Here is a 20,299-nt window from a genome sequence, read left to right on the forward strand (position 1 = left end):
TGAAGGAAAACCTTATGATCTACCTCAATGGAAACCCCAATCTTCTCAATTTTCAGGAAATTCCAGTAGACCCATGAATAATCAAGCTAGGTGTCTTAAGTGTGGACAGGGTCATTATACGAAAGACTGTCATCTCAAAGGACCTGTTTGTTTCAAGTGTGGAAAGCCGGGTCATGTATTTTCGGAGTGTGGACAACCAAAGGCGCACGCGAATACCTCCGGAACCAAACCGAGACTTCCTACAACTGGGAGAGTTTATACCATGATTGGAACTGAAGCTGCTCAAAACAACGAACTAATACAAGGTAAATGTTTCATTAAAGGCAAAACTTTAAATGTACTGTATGATTCAGGTGCAACTCATTCTTTTATCTCCAATGATTGTGTTCAAAACCTCCAATTACCAATTTCTTCTTTAGAGAATAATCTAATTGTTTCAACCCCTACAAACAAATATGTAATTGTCAATAAAGTTTGTTCAGACTGTCCTATTTTTATTAGTAATAGAAAATTTCTTGTAAATTTAATATGTTTACCTTTATCACAATTAGATGTGATTTTAGGTATGGACTGATTATCTTCCAATCATGTCCTTCTCAATTGTGCAGAAAGGTCTGTAATGTTTTCTGATTCTAAGGATCTATTGATTTCATTATCCAAACCAATAAGCAAGTTTTCTTGGGGTAAAGTTCAAGGATATTTAATCTTATCCTCTATGGAAGCTAAAGAGGAAGTCAACTTGAAAAACATAGCTGTTGTTCAAAATTTTCCTGAAGTTTTTCCTAATGATATTCCTGGTTTGCCACCTGACAGAGAGATTGAATTTTCGATTGATTTAATACCTGGAACTGGACCAATTTCAATGGCACCTTATAGGATGTCACCTTCTGAATTAGCAGAGTTGAAGAAACAATTAGAAGAGTTGCTTGAAAAACAATTTATACGCCCTAGTGTATCGCCTTGGGGGGCTCCTGTTTTGTTAGTTAAAAAGAAAGATGGAAGCTTTAGGCTGTGTGTAGACTATCGGCAATTAAATAAGTTTACCATAAAGAATAAATACCCTCTTCCTAGGATAGATGATTTGATGGATCAATTGAGAGGAGCCACTGTGTTTTCTAAGATAGATTTAAGATCAGGATACCATCAAATCAAAGTGAAAGCAGAAGACATATAGAAAACTGCATTTAGAACAAGGTATGGTCATTATGAATATCAAGTGATGCCTTTTGGAGTAACTAATGCTCCTGCAGTGTTCATGGATTATATGAATAGGATTTTTCGTCCGTATTTAGACCATTTTGTGGTGGTCTTTACAGATGATATCCTCATATATTCTCGAACGCATGAAGAGCATGAAGAACACCTTCAAACTGTTCTTCAAATCCTAAAAGATAAACAATTGTATGCCAAACTTTCTAAGTGTGAATTTTGGTTAGAGGAGGTTAAGTTTTTAGGACATGTAATTTCTAAAGATGGTGTGTCTGTGGATCCATCTAAAGTAGAAGCAATTCTACTATGGGAACCTCCAAAGACAGTAACAGAAATCCGTAGTTTTTTGGGTTTGGCAGGATATTAGAGGAGATTCATTGAGGGATTTTCTAAAATAGCTATGTCTTTAACTCAACTAACTAAGAAAGGACAACCCTTTGAGTGGACAGAAAAATGTGAGAATAGTTTTCAAGAGCTTTGGAAAAGATTAACCACTACACCAGTCTTAGCCTTACCCAATCCTAATGGACAATTTGTCATATTTTGTGATGCCTCAAAAATGGGATTAGGGTGTGTTCTTATGCAAGATAGAAGAGTAGTAGCATATGCTTCTAGACAATTGAGAGCTCATGAAAAGAATTACCCAACCCATGATCTAGAACTAGCTGCCATTGTTTTTGCACTAAAGATATAGAGACATTACGTGTATGGTGGTAAGTTTGATGTTTTTAGTGATCATAAGAGTTTAAAATATTAGTTTGATCAAAAGGAACTGAATATGAGACAAAGAAGGTGGATGGAATTTTTAAAAGATTATGATTTTGAATTACACTACCATCCAGGGAAAGCCAATGTAGTGGCTGATGCACTGAGTAGAAAATCTTTACATATCTCTTCATTAATGATTCATGAGATGAATTTGATAGAAAAATTTAGAGATATGAATTTATCAACTACAGTAAGTCAGGATAGGCTACAATTACATGCGGTTCGAATTACTAGTGACTTACATGGACAAATTGGTGAGGCTCAGGTAGTTGATAAGTTCATTCAAAAGAAAAAGAGATTGTTGGGACAAAAGGGTGGTGAAAAGTTTAATATAGATCAAAAGGGAGTTTTGAGATTTAGTGATAGAATATGTGTGCCTAATGATTCTGAAATTAAGAAAATAATTTTAGGGGAGGCACATAAGAGCAAGTTGAGCATACACCCTGGAGCAACAAAGATGTATCAAGATCTCAAAAGAATGTTTTGGTGGCCCAAAATGAAAAAGGAAATATCACAATATGTGGCTACATGTTTGATTTGTCAGAAGGCCAAGATAGAACACCAAAAGCCAGCAGGGATGTTGCAACCTTAGATATACCTGAATGGAAATGGGACAGTATAGCAATGGATTTTGTAGTTGGTTTACCACGAACAACACAAAAATTTGATTCCATATGGGTTATTGTGGATAGACTAACAAAATATGCTCATTTCTTACCCATCAACATTAGGTATTCTCTAGAAAAATTGACTGAACTATATATAAGAGAGATCGTACGGCTGCATGGTGTACCATCTAGCAAAATATCTGACAGAGATCCTAAGTTTACTTCTAAATTTTGGGGAAGTTTACATCAAGCATTAGGATCTAAGCTTCGCCTTAGCTCTGCATATCATCCTCAAACAGACGGACAATCAGAAAGGACCATTCAATCCTTAGAAGATTTATTGAGAGCTTGTGTGCTAAAGGATTCTGGTAGTTGGGATCAATATCTGCCTCTGATTAAATTCACTTATAACAACAGTTTCCATTCTAGCATATGTATGGCACCCTATGAAGCTCTATATGGGAGAAAGTGTAGAACTCCTTTGTGTTGGTTTGAGACCGGAGAAAATTTAATCTTGGGTCCTGAATTGGTGCAACAAACCACGGAAAAGATCAAAATGATTCAAGAAAAATTGAGAACGACTCAAAATAGACAGAAAAGTTATGCTGATAAAAGAAGACGACCTCTTGAATTTCAGGAAGGTGATCATGTATTTTTGAAAGTTACACCAACAACTGGAATTGGTAGGGTAATGAAATCAAAGAAACTCACACCTCGATTTATTGGTCCTTATCAAATCCTCAGAAAAATAGGTTCTGTTGCTTACCAAATTTCTCTACCTCCTTTTCTTTCTAATCTTCACAATGTTTTTCATGTGTCTCAATTAAGAAAATATATTTCTGATCTATCTCATGTAATAATGCCTGATACAGTACAGTTAAAGGATAACCTTACATTTGAAACAATGTCTGTACAGATCATAGACAGGAGGATCAAGCAATTGAGAGGCAAACAGATTTCACTGGTAAAGGTCATCTAGAATGATGTTACTGGAGATGCTACGTGGGAATTGGAAGAAAAAATCAGGGAAAACTATCCTTATTTATTTTTAAGCAATAAAAATTTCGAGGACGAAATTTCTGTAAGTAGGGGAGAATTGTAATATCCTAACGTTTTTAGATAACAATATTCTCAAGTGTATTGAAATTTTAGTTATGATAATATATATATATATATATATAGGGAGCATATCAAGTGAGAGGAATTTATTATGAGAGGGTGAGAGACTTAAAATATAACCCTTAGATTAATCAAGTGAGAGAAAATTTGGGATTTAATCAAGTAAGAGAAAATTAATCTAAGGGCTATATTTTAACCCTCTCACCCTCTCATAATAAATTCCTCTCACTTGATATGCTCTATATATATATATATATATATATATATATATATATATAGATATATATATATAAAAGAGAATAAGTATAATATTTTCACTATATATATATATACAAATTTTATTATAACATTTTTAGTGAAACAAAATTTTAAAATATTTATTCCTAATTATATAATTATTACAATTTAATTAATAAAATAGAATCACTTAATATTTATAATTTTATTATTTTAAATCAAATTCTTAAATTTTAGTTAGTATAATTAAAATAATAGTGTTTTATTTTATAAAATCTTATGTATACATATATATATATATATATATATATATATATATATATATATATATGTGTGTGTGTGTGTGTGTGTGTGTGTGTGTGTGTGTGTGTGTATGTGTACTATCTAATTATATTATAAATATTATCTACGAAAAATAACTTATTATAAATTTGCATGATGTTATAGACATATAAAATAAAATGGTTCAATGGTTTAACTAGTTGAGCTTAAGGACTACATTATCTCTTTAATTTTATATACTCCTATGTTTATTTATTTTTATCTAGTGAGGTGCCCCTAACCTCATTTATTTGCTTAATCTATAATTGTTTTATCTATAATAATTATTAATATGTTCATATTTTATATTGTTTAATTATTTTATAATAATTATCATTGTCATTTAATTAATTGGTGCTCTTAATATATTTTATTTAAGTATATGTTATTTAATTAAAGCCTAAATAATGATAAATTCTCAAATTTATTTAGCGTGATTGTTGTTATGATTGATTATAATATAATTTTGTTAAAATGTCTTTGACTTGTTTTAAAGATAAAAATTATTCTATGGTCATAGAAGATAAAATTTGAATTATTTGTAGTTGGAGGTTTGACCTTGGGGATTTAAATGAGTAAGAAGTTATGATTAAAAATTCTTGCACTGGTTGATATTATAATGCTCATTTATCCTGACTAGTCACTGCAAGTGTAATTCAAATTTTATATATATATTGTTTAATATTAACTATTGTTACGCATGCTTTATGATTATAAATATTTCTTTGAAAAATGTTCTCATTCCTTATGTTTCTTATGTAACATAATAATTAAATAAATAGAGATGGATGTTCCAGCGATCCCCGCTCCTTTTCCTTCGGTCATTTCTGCAGTATTTTCTGGGACTACGTGGAGTGTTGATGCGGTAGCAAACGCAGTCACATTTAATGGAGTAGCAGTGTCGATATTTACTTTCTCTCCAAACCAAGAAGTCTCTACCGTGATCGACGGCCCCATAATAGTCACTTTCTTTTTACCGCCCGCTAACCATGTGAACCCCATCGTAAATTTGTTCCAACCACCCATGTAATTATTATAGAAGTAGAAAAAGAAAAATATGATATGTAGATAGGCACGAAATAATCTGTATGTAAGAAAAGCAACTACGCGTGTAGTGAAAAATATTTATAGTATGGTATGATGTATAATATTATTATTATATATGTGTTTTCTGGCTACAAATATTATATATATATGGATATTACTGAGATTAATATTAATATGATTAGGCGTTACATATATAATATAAATTAATTTATATATATAAGTATTAAATTTTTGTAATAATTATATTTTATTTAATAAATTTTTAATATAAATATATTAATTTTAAAAAATTATATGTTTAATATACATATTTTTGCATTATATTAATTAAATATAATAAACAAAATTTTATCACAAAACATTGGTTTATTTAGATATTATTAAACTGTTGTATAAGTAACATTAATTAAATAATACCTTAATATTTATATATCACCTTTAATGTATATAATTAATACTATATAATAAAAATATTATTTTATTTAAATATTTATAAAAATATTTCATTAACTACATCGATTTAATATCTTAAAACTTTTATTTGATTTAATTTTAATTATATAAATATATTGTTCTTATTTTGACAGACAACTTTAAAAATATTTTGTAAAGATAATAATGAAAAATAATTTTTAAGATATATAGTTAATTTTAGAAAAAAAATATTATAATTTTATAATAATAACTAAATATATAAATCAAGAGATAAATAATTAAAATGTAATATATTTAAATTTGTTAAAAAAGAGTGGTATAATTTTACTTTTTTTAAAAAAGAATATTAGTGTAAAGAGTGTTTTAATCATAACTTTTTTTATATAACAAAAGTTAATGAAATTTTAATAGAAAATTTAAGAAATAGATAAAGTGTCATATATTATAATTTGTGAAAAGAGAATTATAATTTTTAACATAAAAAAATGCAATATTTATATCTATTCGATGGGAGTATAATTTACTCTTTACTTAATTACTTGGAAGGTAATGATCGATAGAATTCCATCTGAACCAATCTCCATAGTCCCAAAGGATCATCTTGCAAATGTCACAAAAAAAAAAAAAATCAACAAATCATTTATTTTCCCGGCGTAAGTTTTCATATATACGGTATTTGGCAAAGGCGTGGTTAGGTGCATAATGCATACCATGCGAGTAAAGATATTTTCTGGTCACATTTAGGGATATGACCAATAAGACAAACCAGTTTGAGATTTGAAATTTGTATGGATGCGTGTAATATAGTCAAAACAAATGCACAAAAACGAAGTGTGCTTTAATCTTTACAACTGAACACATATGGTTGTGAAAATGATAAAGGTGAGAAGCAAGTTATGAATCAGAGCTAGGGCAAAAAATACTTCCATAGTATGAGTGGTGTTCTAATTCATTTCTAGCTATAATTCCATCTTGTAGTATTTCTTGAACACACAAGGATGATATAATGGAAGGTAGCTCGTAATCCAAAATTTAATATATTCTATTTATCTATAAAAAAATATAGTTACACATAAAATTAATGATCAATAATATATTTTTTTTAAGTTAAACAATTTTCTAAAAAGTCACACAACTTAGAGATTTAATCAATAATTCATAATAAGACACACTGATCAACATTTATTTTTCTTACTTCTTAATAAAAAATAATTTTTAAATTAGATATATGTCATACACATATACACAACATATCAAATAAGATGAGTACTTTAACGAGAGGGTGAAATTGATAAATTTAAATTATATAACCATGATTAGGATTAAAATTTATATAATAATTACATAAATGCTTAAAAATCCAATAAGCATATTGAAGTGTTAAACTATACCTTTAAATTTTGATAGAATTTTTTTTAAGATTAGATTAATTTAAGATAATTTTTAAGTAAAAACTTCTCACCGTATGTATTTATATTAAGTATTTCGGATTTAAATGCATTTTATTCTATAATTTACTTCAATCTTAGTTTTTATATTTTAAAAATAACTTTTGCTTTTAGTTTTTTTTTTTTATACACCTACTATTTATATCAAATTTGAATGATTGTTCTTGAACATAAAACACCTTTTATTATATTTTCTTTTTGAATGTCTAATCTTATCATTATTTAACATTTATGCTTATATTTTCTTTTTCATCTCAAATCTTAGCTACTAATACTCTTAAATCATTTTTTTTTTCAAATTTGAAAATAACTTTTTTTCTTTTTTTACTTCTTAAATTTAAGTTACTTGTTTTTTTAATTTAAATTAATTATACATATTTATATTGTAATTTTAAATATTTTATTTTCTAAATTCAATTACTTAAATTGAAAAATATTTTATATCGTAGGAAATATTTACTAATTATATCAAAGCTTGTTTAATTTTTTTCTACGATTTTTTTTATATAAGGAGGAAGATAAGTAATAGGAATAGGTAAAAGGCCAGTGAGTTATCCAATGTAATCGATCCATTACTTGTTCTTACAAGCCAACATGTTAATACCCCATTGAGGCAAGATAATTCTAGAAAAGTCAAACGAATTCAACATATAAAGTATTATTAAATGAAGACTTAAAGTGGTAAATAACAAGAGTTTAGTCTTATCAAATCATATAGAACTGGTTAATGATTACATGACTTCATTAAAAAATGCCCTACATATATAACTTTCCGACTTGATTCAGAAAAAGCACATGCTACACTGCTACTATTGCTGCACATGACTCCCAGTTTGACGACGGCTATTGAATGATGCTTCGAGATTTTGTGACGTAACAAGAGGTAGGAAATCTTTGTCCATGCTCACGCGTATCTATATTTTCCTATTATATACTTTCTTTAATTTATTCTTGTGTTACATAGGCAATTCAACTGGATAAGAATAATATCCCAAAACAAAGACGTGACGTACTCATTCCATTTTCTTAATTGACAGTTATTAAAGCCGTCATTTGAACCTGAAAGTGACACTATACTTCATCACATGATCCATTATGGTTGGAAAATATAAATATTAAACTATAGTTATTTGAATTTACTGAGTTGATATTTATAATTAAGCTAAGAACATGCCCAATAGTTTTAACCAGAAGTAATATATAGACATAAGACATGCATTTTGTTTCTTACTCTAGCTAGAATAAAACTTTGATGACTAACCCTAACGTTTTCAAGCCACATGTGTCTGCAGTCGATATGTCAATAAATTGCGGTTTTGGATTATAGTGATGTAGCAGAGCTGAAATGATTTTCACTTGCAAGTAATGATTGGGGACTATGACGGCTTTGTTGTAATGTTTGAATTACATTTGAAACTAGGAAAAGTGACTAATGTTGAGGACGAAATGAAACTACCCTCATTGAATAGTGGACTAGTGGGGAGTGGAGACCCACCATAAGATTATTGAGAGGTCATAGGGTTTCAATGCATGAACCTGAATTATTAGTGCAAAGCAATAAAAGGACAATCATATGTAATGTATGCACAGTTAAGGGCACGCACGCATTATAATATTAGTAAGAATCTACGTGTGAGATTGTGTTGGTGAATTTCTGCTCACAAAACCAGAAAAAGCCATCCACGTGTTAGGTGTGAGATTCTATTCTACATATGATCTGGTTGAGAAGCAATAGTAATTTAGGAAACCTTGATCTAGCTATGGTTCATTAATAAGACATTTTCATACGTGGATCCCACCTTTCATACGTTTCTTTATATTTTGAAGAAAAACGCATGTGACTTTTTTCATGTAGCTAGAAAATCTAATGTCACCTTCTCAAATTGTCATTGTCCTATCTGGAAGCCTTCACATATTGCGATCTCATGCTACCGTGGGAGTAGATAGAGATAACAAAGAAAAGGTTGCAAGTTCGTTGTCATATTTTCTAATTTATTTCAACTCCTCCATCACATAGATTATAAAATAATTAGCACAAAAGTTTGTGATTACTCTTCTAGAAAAGAAGAATATTTTGGGCATGTGATATATATTCTCAAGTTTATTTAAGATTTAATAATTTCCCTGTCTATGACAGAGGAAGAAAGCATAGATATGAATGAATTAAAACACATTGATCTCTTGGTTCTTAACTATTTTTATGAAGAAAAAGTGTAAGGAACCTATTCGTAATTATCATCGTCACTACTTTTCACGGAACAGAGTTTGGCCAAACATAACATCGAAAGTCTGCCCGACTCTAACTTAAGTGGCCACTAAAATTAATAAAGATTAAAAAAAAATGAATTCATTAGAGAATAAATGTTTGTATAAGGTGATCCTGTATTTGATATGATCTTTCATTAATAATAGTAATTAAATATATATTTTAAAAATATTATATCATTACATTTGACAACTATCAATAGAGGACCACCAATGATCCAATAATCCTTAAATAAGTAAAGGTGTATTCGGATATGTTCACTGATTTAAACTTTTGGGATAATTTTATTTTTAGATAGAGCAAAATTTATTATGTGATGGGAGAACAATGCGTATACCCCTACCCCTTTACATAAAGATGTAGTTCTCGGTTTTTAATAAGATAGCCAAATAAAAGGAATTTCCACCACTCACAATAAGACATTGATGCTTTTTTAAGTTTAGTTTTGATCTATTGCCAACTTCTAATAAATATGATTGTTATATATATTTCTAGTTTTTTTTTCCTTCAAGTTTTGGGATAATTAATTTATGAACAATCTAAAGTTTTCATTAACTATGGTGTTAAAAGTCACATTTTCATGATACCAAAAGTCTATATATTTTCAATTTAGTCTTTCTTCATTTATATATAATTACCTAATAGTTTTTTCATTTCATTGTCCTTTATATACTAAGTAAATACGAACATTTTTATGCTAATTACAAATATAGACCTATTTAGATGTATTAATTATTAATTTTCTTCCATATTCCTAATTTATTGTGAAGTATATTAATGAGTCATTCACTTATTTTAGGCGAGTGTAAGCATTAATTGAGTTATTAATCACACACATTTATCATTTTAATAATAATAGATAATGTGTTTCATTTAGTATAAACTAACATTTGTATTTGTTATGTTTAGGACTTGGACAATTGATGATGATGATGATCCTCACTTTTGTAGGATGAACTAATATTAGAGTAAGGAGAGACAGTGAGCGGGAGAAGACAAAGCTTGGCTTCTTCGTATGGATAGGGTTCATTGTTTTGTTGTAAAAATAAATGCAACATTATGTAAAAGTAAGAATGATGTATTCTATTTGATTTCATTGTTTAATATTAAAAAAAGTGTATTTAGGCCTAATTTAATTTCGTAAATTTAATTTATTAGGTAAGATTATTTCTTATTTTTATATATTATTATCATCATTTCATTTATTAATATAAATTATAAAGTGATAATTGTTTTTTGTTTATATATATTATTATTAAAATTGTTAAAATGAACTGACTCAATTAGTTGGACCTAACTCATAGCAATCTATTTTTTAAATGAGTTGACTCAACCTAATCTATCAATTTTAATGTTTTAATTTTTTTAACTTGATCTAACCTATTATAGGTTAGTGGACTAAATGGGCTGGCCTACTAATCAACCTAATTTTTTTTAAAAAATATAATATAACATAACATCTAATTTAAAATAAAAATTGTCAAATTAAGTATCATGCATATAATATTAAACTTCATTAAGAAATTATACACCTTTAAATAATAAAGACAAAAAAAAATATTATCATCATAATAGTTATCCATTAGTATCAAATTTCATTGGAGGTTCAAATAGATAAATTTATAACAATTTCATGTTATTTACCATCAACTTTATCTTTTTTTACAAAAAAAAAATTGACACCTTATTAAAATAATACATATATAACAAAATGATTAACTAAGCCATTAGTGAGTTTGGTTGATGAGAGATGTAAGAGGGTTAAGTGGACAACTTGACCTACCACGGGTGGATCAGGTCAAAAGTAGGTCGAGTTGAATTTTTGGATCAATTAGGAGTTTTTTCTTTTTTATTTTTCTATCTTGATCTGACCTATTTTCAAGTTGGGTCGGGTTGGCCCATGGACTAAAATTCATTTTAACAACTCTTATTATGATCTTCTCATTAGTTAGTGTGAAATAATCCAATACACCTTCTCACATCAAGGATTAAACATTCATTAATGACTCAATAACTATCTGATAACCTGGTGAATCATTGGAGATCAATGTACTTTAAATGACATAAATCAATCTAACAAGTTAAATAGATTTTATCTAAATTAGTAAATTTGATCTAGACTTGAAAACCACTAATTTGAAATTATACAGAAACATTATACTCTATTATATATTTTTTTCTATTTACATGATTTTTCAAGTTTTTGATAAAAATTATTTCATTTATCTTTTTTCTTATATAAGTCCAACAATAATCAATACTCATTAGCATATACTTTGATATCATTTTAAGAAAATGAATTTGGACTTAACTCAATCTTATAAAATTAACTTATAAGGTGAATGTTGTTCTCTATTTACATAGTTTATCATGAGCATCTCACTTATTGATGTAGAATCTCCAACATTTAACTTTAATTTTCTTCCTTCCCAAATTTAAAGTGCATTGAAATAATTTTTTTATTTAGATTATAAATTAATAATTGTTTTATCTTTATAAATCTTATCTTAATTATTAATTTTTAAGACTATATATTTAAAATAAAGATATGAGTTTGCGCGACGAATACAAAACTTCGATAAGACTTTGTATTTGGTTTTCTTGTACTAAATGAACAAAAATGTCCAAAATAAAATTTTAAAAATCAAATTAAAATGATTAATGCAAGTGTTAATCAGTATCAAAGCATATCTTAGTTGTGATACATTCACAAATGCACAAGATAAATGGTCTCATATTTAGAAGTGACAAAACAGATGCTTATCCTCATATTTAGGAGGGGCAAAACCAATCAGCATGACTCATTTTGACCTGTTTATTAAAAATAAATCCACTTACTAAAAGTGGGTGGAAAATCTTATCCTATTTCACCAAAAATGAAAAAAAAAATTCAAATTGACAAGTTTAAATTTTTTTTATAATAGACAAATTTAATTAAATGATTCATATAATAATTTTGTCTTTCAACTATAATTTAAAGTAAACATAAACAAAACTATAATGTTATGAAATGATAAAAATAAAAATCACTCTTCGTTTTCAACTTCATTTTCAACTTCAAGAACATTAGATGTACGTTTAGAAGAAGTCTTCCCCACATTCATGAGAGTGAGAATTTGGGATTAAGTTTAAGAACCTTAGCTTCTAGTACGCACACGTACAATAAGTTATAAAATAAATTAAAAATATTTGAAAATCAAATCAACTGACAAGGCAACCTACCTTAGCCATTTAACCCTACGAGTTGGAAGGCTATGTGAGATGGATTGACATGTGAGTTGCGACCCACTTTTTCACCCTTATTCATACTAATAAAAACTCGTAAAATACACTTACTTGTGATTCATAATAATAATATTATACAAGTGATGTCAATTTCAATCACATGCATGAACATCTTGATATTAAACTCCTCATAAATTTATTTTTATCATTACTCAAAAAAAATTCATACCAATAAAAATACTTTATACTCATAAATTCATATTTTTTTCTCATGATCTAATAAATAACGTAAACATGTTTTTTTACCTCAACACTTGCTATTTATATGTTGATATAAAGTGTTCACAATTTTTATTAGATATTAATGTTTTCACATAATAAAATTTGCTTATTAGAATGTCAATCTTAAAATTTATGAATATGACCCGACACATCAAAATTAATAATTTTTTTTTAAAATATAATTAATGAATCTAACTCAATAGTTATAAATCACATTTTATATTTTTTTCCATCATCATTTTCTGAAATTGAAAGATGAAATGCAATATTATAACAACTCATTCCATCATTTCCTGAGTCTATCTTTTTCCATTATATCATTTATGACAACTTAAAAATTCTTCTTCTTTTTTTTTCTTTTTTATTTATCTTAGCTGTACAATTTATTCTACAAATAACAAGATTAAGTTTAAATTCTTCCGTTAAATAATCTTTATTCGGAACTAGTTGACTCCCATCAAATAATTATCTTTTTTATCAATTAAATTAGAAAGAAAATAAATAATGTCATTAGGAAGAAGAAAGGAGGATTAATATAAAATAATGTCTACCTATCTCACTTAAATACAAATGTTGATTATAAGTAGAAAAATGATACACTTGTTACCTTTTTATGGTAGTGTTCTCACAGAAGTTTCCTAACATTAACATACCCTCATTTTTTCGATGAAAAACATTGGCTAAAAAACTTACACTTGTAGCGAAAAAATTTCACAAATGAGTTGAACTGAATTCATCTATAAAAATTGGTGAATCTGTTTTTTTTATAGTATTTGATAAAATAACCGGATCATACCCAAACCAAGACAAGCTGAGCAGTGAGGACAAGTAGAATCTGACACCATAATGATCTGATCAAACTAGATGAATGAACTCTTCCAATCCGAAAGAGGCACTGACCTTCATTAATTTGTAAATGCTCAAAGATGAACAGGTTGTTCATTCGTTGCTTTAGAACCGCTGGGAGTATTCCAAAGTATTTTCTGTACCTGTAGTTGAACAAAGAAAGCAACGAGTGTCAGGTGCCTGGATATTTAGCTATCAATGTTAGATAGCATATTAAGCCACTAACACTAATTATAGTAATTATTTTCACGTAAATATCTTCCCAAAGCAACTGGGGAGCTTGTAGTTGTAATCATCCTATGCACCAAAAGTAAATCGATTGTTTTCTTTATAAGATATGTAAATCAAATAAGGGAACCGTTATGTTTTATATTAGAATTTAACAATTGATTCGAAATTTTATAATTTACCTATTTGTCCATTGAAAAACTTGTTTAGCTTGCATATCAATTAGAAAGACACTCCTAATAAAATACATTTTTTGCTGTAAATTAAAAAAAAAAAAATTTAACAGCACACCACAAACTTTAGTTTACAAACTTCTTTCACCGTCTTTTATTGCTCACCTACTAACTATCAACTTAACCAAAAACATGTAACCAAAATAAAGACCATTATCATTAACAACTTAATAATAAGGTTTAATGGTATGTCCTCTTGGTGTAAAATTCTTTTATACCTATTATATAAAAGTTTTTACATTGTGATTAATCAAAAACTATTATTGTTATGACTTTTTAGGATTTATTTGATTTAAATAAGAAGAGGAGAGAAAAGAGATTTTAATAAAGGAGAAGAAAAAGGAAGGGAAGAGCTTAAAAATTCTATTTAATTGAGAAGAGAGGAGGGGAGGGATGGGATTTTATGGGAAGGAAGAGATAACTTTTTTCTTATTTGGATTATAAGAGATTTTAAAAATTATTTACTATTGTATTTTTATAATTTTAAATTTAAAAACACAAATAAGATATTTTAGACATTATTTAAAAAATAAAAATAATGTATTAAAACCCATCTCTTTTGCTTCCCTCCTAAAAATTGAATCAAATAAGAAAATTTTATAAAAATTATTTCCTTAGTTATTGTGAAAGTTAATAAACTACCACAAATAATAATTTGAGATTGAATGATAGTATAAACTATCGGTGTATAGTCTTTTTCCCGTAATAATATGTAATAATTGATATGTACTTTCACAACAATGGGGTTAATAAAGGACTCGTTCATTATAACATGGTATAAGCCTAAAAAATTTATGAAAACAGTCAAAAGTTACTTTAAAACATAAAACCAGCAGGTTTTTTAATTTTGAAGGTTTTTTTTAGCTAGAAATTTTTTTACCCAGAACAATTTAATTGCTTTAGGGCAAGTGGATAATGTTGTAAAACTAAATGCTAATTAGAGATTAAAAAAAAATAGACTAGGCCTATGGCCTAGCATACTTATGATTAGACCAATTTTTAAAAAAAGAATAGGTCTAAGACAAGACTTTTATTAAAAGTCTACTTAAAAAGCTTGTGTTTTAGGCAATTTAGAAAACCTATTCAGACTAGCAGACCACCTTATTTACCATATCTCTTCTATCAACCTTCACAAGTTCAAAGATCAAAATCAGTTTCTCAACAGCAGACTTTGGCGAAGTTTCATAAATCAATTTCATCAATTGTAGGTATAGCAGCATTCACAATGACTGTGGCATACTACACAAAACTTATGTGCCAAGATTAGTGAAGTCCTACAAAGTGTCAATATAATATATTTACCAGATGGTGATCACTTCTGTTACAAAAGGCTCGTCGAAGTTGCGGTTCAAGTCTTGGAAATTGATAGAGGTGATTTGCCATAACCTTCTGATACTGCCGCAGGATCAGAGGACCTGGTTGCAGTTTCATCTGCCCCTTCCAAATTTATTTCACTGAAGCTTCTTTTCTTTGATGGAGTATTTGAATTTGCATTTTCATTTTCCTTCTGCTTCCCTTTACCTTTTTCTTTTCTGTTGTCAGCTTCCTTATCAGGTTGTGGTTCTCCATTTGGTAGTGGAAATAATGGAGGCTCCTGGCCACTCAATCGACAAAACACTCGCTCAACTGTTTCACTTATCTCCTTTCCCAGGCCACTATTGTCTAAAATTAAATCCCAAACTGATTTTGAGGCCTTCTCAAGTACAGAAGCTCTGTATGCAATAAAAATGGATATAAGAAAAAAGGGAGACAACCAGTGAACCAAAGATGTATATCAACATGTTTGAATGGAAAGATATACAGTGATAATCATTAAGATATAATCCAATTGTGAATAATGAGTTCTAACAATTCTTCCAGGACCTAAATATAGTATCTGAAAAAACACACAAGGAAATAGGCCTTCAGGATACAATTCTAAATCATGCCAGAAGGAACAAGTAAAAAAAATTTATGTAGTGGGTACTGCCAAATAGAAGTGCATTGACCAGAGAGGCTAGTTATAGAGTGTTTTAACATATCCAATTCCAAACACGGCTTCTACTTTCCTAACATGCAAAAACATTGTGGGGCAGGGCAAAAAAGATTAATAGCAGAGTAACCCCCAGCTGCAATCCTCTTGAGACATAAAAACCATGACTTTGGTTTGGTCTTCTAAAGAATTTCAACATTAATTTTGACCGTCAACAATGTAAAGCTATATCAAGTATGACCTTCAACAAAATTGACAGCAAATTAGTTTCTTAACCCCGCAATCTATACACAGATGATAGAATGATGATTTTGATGTAGATGCATTGTTCCTCTTTTGGTGGGTTTCAGATCTCATTTGTACATACCATTTTACACCAATATTCTGAGTGCCACAGTATAATCTTATGCACTGCTATCCTACATCAAATTGAAGATCTCTGCACAGAACCAAATTTGAGCCAAATAACTCATGGCAGAAATATAGGTGCATCTTATGCAAGAGGTAAAAAGCTTGCATAGAGATAAGTTGGATCTCATGCAAAGATTCCAAAATGCGACTACAAATCTACAAGTCCTTTGGACTTTCTGGAAGGTGGCCTAGAGGATGAAAAGGTTATAGATTGGAATTTGGAAGTTTGGTGATTGGTACTTTACTCCAATCTGTGATGTTGAAACTGGATAGTAAAACCACTGAGAAGATGAAACTTAGGCTTTCAAGTTGCAGTGCTACCTCTAAAAACACATATTTTAATCCTTCAATGGTCATTCAACAAGTTACCAGATAAGTGGAATATGTTATGTTAGATTAAGTGTGGAAAGTTACTGATCTTTGAGAAGATTTATGCTGTGGATGATTCTGTGACTAAGCAATAAATTTGAAATCTTAATAATATTCCAAAATGATCACACCAGATTTATAGGGTTTCGACTCTTACATTCAAAACTATTCCACTGTTTAATTGTTACAGTAAACCACAAAATACAAGCAAATGGATCTTGTATGCAATAAAACTTGGGAGAGTAAGTTGAGAGTAGGGACAGAATTTCAACATCTTCAAATATTTGTTCTATTCTAGTCCAGCAAAACATAATTCATCCATCCCTTCTGTGAACCACAAATTGGCATGCAGGTACCAATTCATGGTACTGGTTCTCACTAATTCACAGATTGGTTGGGTGTGAGGCAGCTGCAGAGTACTAAAAATAGGGTCCAACCAATAAAGTAAAAATAAATAGTTTTAAAAATCAATTAGATAAGAGAGATGGAGAAAAAGAGTAAATAAATCAAAAGAAGGAAGGGGAGAAAGGGGAAGCTAGTTGTGGCTTTACAAATCCACAAAAATTGAAATTGAATCAAATTTGAATTTTGAAAAGTTTAAATCGATATAATATCGGCATTAATTAAGGAAAGCTTTTTCAGGTTTTAACAATTATTACTTACAGGGAATAAAATTTTAAATTTGTTTACCAACTACATAAATGAACTAATCACCTGTAGAGATAGGAGGAATAACACTCCATAATAAATGACGTGTGAAAAAATTGTTGAAAAGTATCTCAAAAATGAATAATATACATGTGTGTATATATAAAATTAAATATTTTAAGTTAGTTTTGAATTAATAATATTTTATATTTTACATTATGCAGTTTATAATTTATAATGCGCCAATTAATATATTGAAATGTATTGTGATTTGTGAAACCTAGCAGCCAACCTATGTGTACCCGCCTCCACGTAACAATACATGGAAAGGTGGCAGTGCCAAATTCTAGCACCCATACCCCACATCGGAGGAGAGTATTGCCAACCTGGTAACTGTGTTCTATTCTGTGGGACAGAAGCTATACCCAAGAACTTGGGAGTGGGTTATCTTTTCAAGTCAAAGGAGACTTCTGCAGGAGATATACATAATCATATGTAGCATAAGTCACGCCAGTGCGGCAATGTTACTGTGGCAGTTTTAAATTTATCTATTATCTATCTCTTTTAGTTTCATTTGGATCATGACAGGACTTATCCTCAGTACACATTTGACTTATGTTCTATATAAGCAGGGTTCAATGGCTTTAAGCATGTAACAGCATACAGATTACAGAACATTTTGGCGAATAGCTCACAGAAGAGATTTTAGTTAATACAAGAGCTTTCTTCTACTTTAAGCAGAAAAAAAAAAAAAAAAAAAAAAAAAAAAAAAAAAGTAACCGTATAACTTACTCAAGTTCTTGGCGAAGCGCATCGAAGAGCTCTCTTTTGGTCTGTTTCTCAGCACCAGGGGTGTTCAGAACCTTACTCTGCTCAGCCATCTTTATCGTAGTACTCTTCAATTCCTCCTGCAAAAAGCCACAAACCGGTGAGAGTAAAGTTCAAATAAAATTGAAGAAAACTAGACACATAAAACCGTTGAACAGGAATTATTTGAGAACTCGAAATTAAATAAAAAGGAAGGGCGGAAACTACATTGGCTTTGAGCTGGTTGATGATCTTCAATCTTAGGGCATCAATTGTGCCGTCGTTCATCAGCGACTCCAGCACATCTTCAGGAGTGATTATCGAGGAAGAAGCCATGCGCAATTGTCCACGTCAAAGCAAAAATGTGGAAGGATTTCGGTCTTCGGATGAATAGTTGAGGGCGGACAAATGTCGATTTTGAAAACGCGAGAATTGGCGGTCGTATTGTCTGAATTGGAGACCGGAAATCTGAAAACCCTAATACGATGAAAGAAAGAAGAAGACGGTAGCGGAGACCTGTCACTCAGCCCCCGTCTCCTGATCTATATAGTTATTTCTTTGTATTGTTTTGTTTTTGTTTTTTTTTAAGTTAATCTATATCTATACACTTTTTTTTTTTACATGAATTTATATCTATGTACTCTGCTGGTATAAAAGTTTAGGTGACTTGAAAAAAAAAAACATTATATCTATATACTTGCTTTATACATCTATATATATATATATATATATATATATATATATATATATATATATATATATATATATATATATACTGGTCGTATTAAAGTGTTCTTAATCTGCATGAAAAATTACTGTATATCCCAATATATTATACTCTATTTGTCTCTAATTTTTATAAATGAATTTTTATTTTATTTTTTATTTGTATTCATCAAATTAAAGGTTAATGCTTTTAGCTTATGTAAAATTAAATAAAAATTAATTTTATTTCTTATAAAATATTTTTATTTAAATGTTTATATATATATATATAACAAAAACTTTAGATTATTATAAATTTTGTATGATTTAAATGAAATAGTTTTTTAATTTAATGATTAATTTTAAAAAAGTATTTAATTACAAATTATTCAACCGTATAATATTAATATATATATATATATATGTATATATGTGAGAAGGATTATAATAACATCGGTGTTGTAACGACCCGGCTGGTCACTACACACGGTATAGCACACTAAAACACCAGACAGATAGAACAAGTATATAAATATAGGATCTAGAATATATAAATATACAAGATTCCAGTCTGACTAGAGTTAAAGTGTACCAAGGAAAATTACAACCAAATGCTACTATCCCAAGTAGCTACAAGCAAAATATCCACACAAGCAAATTAGCTCCAAAGTCCGCCGGAGACTCATCCCAAGAAGCCCACCTATTCCTGCTCTGCTCCCATACATAGTATGATCATTGCAGTTCCAACCACATGGAAAACATGCAAGGGTAAGCTAGTATTCTTTTAAAAAAAATCATACTAGCAAAGGATTAGCAATGTAAATAAATTCATCGTTATAATTATCAACACATCTGCACAGCTTATATTGCTCAACAACATCAGCACCATAATGCGGTTATATCAACACTGCTTAGTAGCAGCAACAGCACCACTCTAGTGGCTATAACGGCACCGACTTAGCGGCAACAACAACACCACTCTAGTGGCTATAACAACACCGACTTAGCGGCAACAACAGCACCACTCTAGTGGCTATAACAACACCGACTTAGCGGCAACAACAGCACCACTCTAGTGGCTATAACAACACCGACTTAGCGGTAACAACAGCACC

General features: G+C 29.3%; 1 protein-coding gene across 1 annotated transcript; it reads right to left on the reverse strand.

Annotated features, from left to right (window-relative positions):
* Positions 1 to 13,475: 13,475 nt before the first annotated feature.
* LOC109819215 (antigenic heat-stable protein) lies at positions 13,476 to 19,051 on the reverse strand. The gene is made up of 4 exons (XM_020384861.3): positions 18,708 to 19,051; positions 18,465 to 18,580; positions 15,575 to 15,984; positions 13,476 to 13,954 (listed from the first exon to the last, which is right to left on the reverse strand). The coding sequence occupies exons 1-3, from the start codon at positions 18,813 to 18,815 to the stop codon at positions 15,621 to 15,623; spliced, it is 588 nt and encodes a 195-aa protein (XP_020240450.1). The 5' UTR covers positions 18,816 to 19,051; the 3' UTR covers positions 13,476 to 13,954; positions 15,575 to 15,620.
* Between the last annotated feature and the right edge of the window lie 1,248 nt (positions 19,052 to 20,299).

Source organism: Cajanus cajan, chromosome 7 (genome assembly GCF_000230855.2).
Source record: "Cajanus cajan strain Asha chromosome 7, NIPB_CcT2T_4, whole genome shotgun sequence".
NCBI classification, from domain to species: Eukaryota; Viridiplantae; Streptophyta; class Magnoliopsida; order Fabales; family Fabaceae; genus Cajanus; species Cajanus cajan.

Bases quoted from the DNA above. Each gene is read 5' to 3' on its own strand.
- LOC109819215 (XM_020384861.3), bottom strand. From the start codon at position 18,815: ATGGCTTCTTCCTCGATAATCACTCCTGAAGATGTGCTGGAGTCGCTG. The intron at 18,581-18,707 runs GTAGTTTCCGCC...GGCTTTTTGCAG, and splicing joins TCAACCAGCTCAAAGCCAAT to GAGGAATTGAAGAGTACTAC. The intron at 15,985-18,464 runs GTAAGTTATACG...TATTGCATACAG, and splicing joins GCGCTTCGCCAAGAACTTGA to AGCTTCTGTACTTGAGAAGG.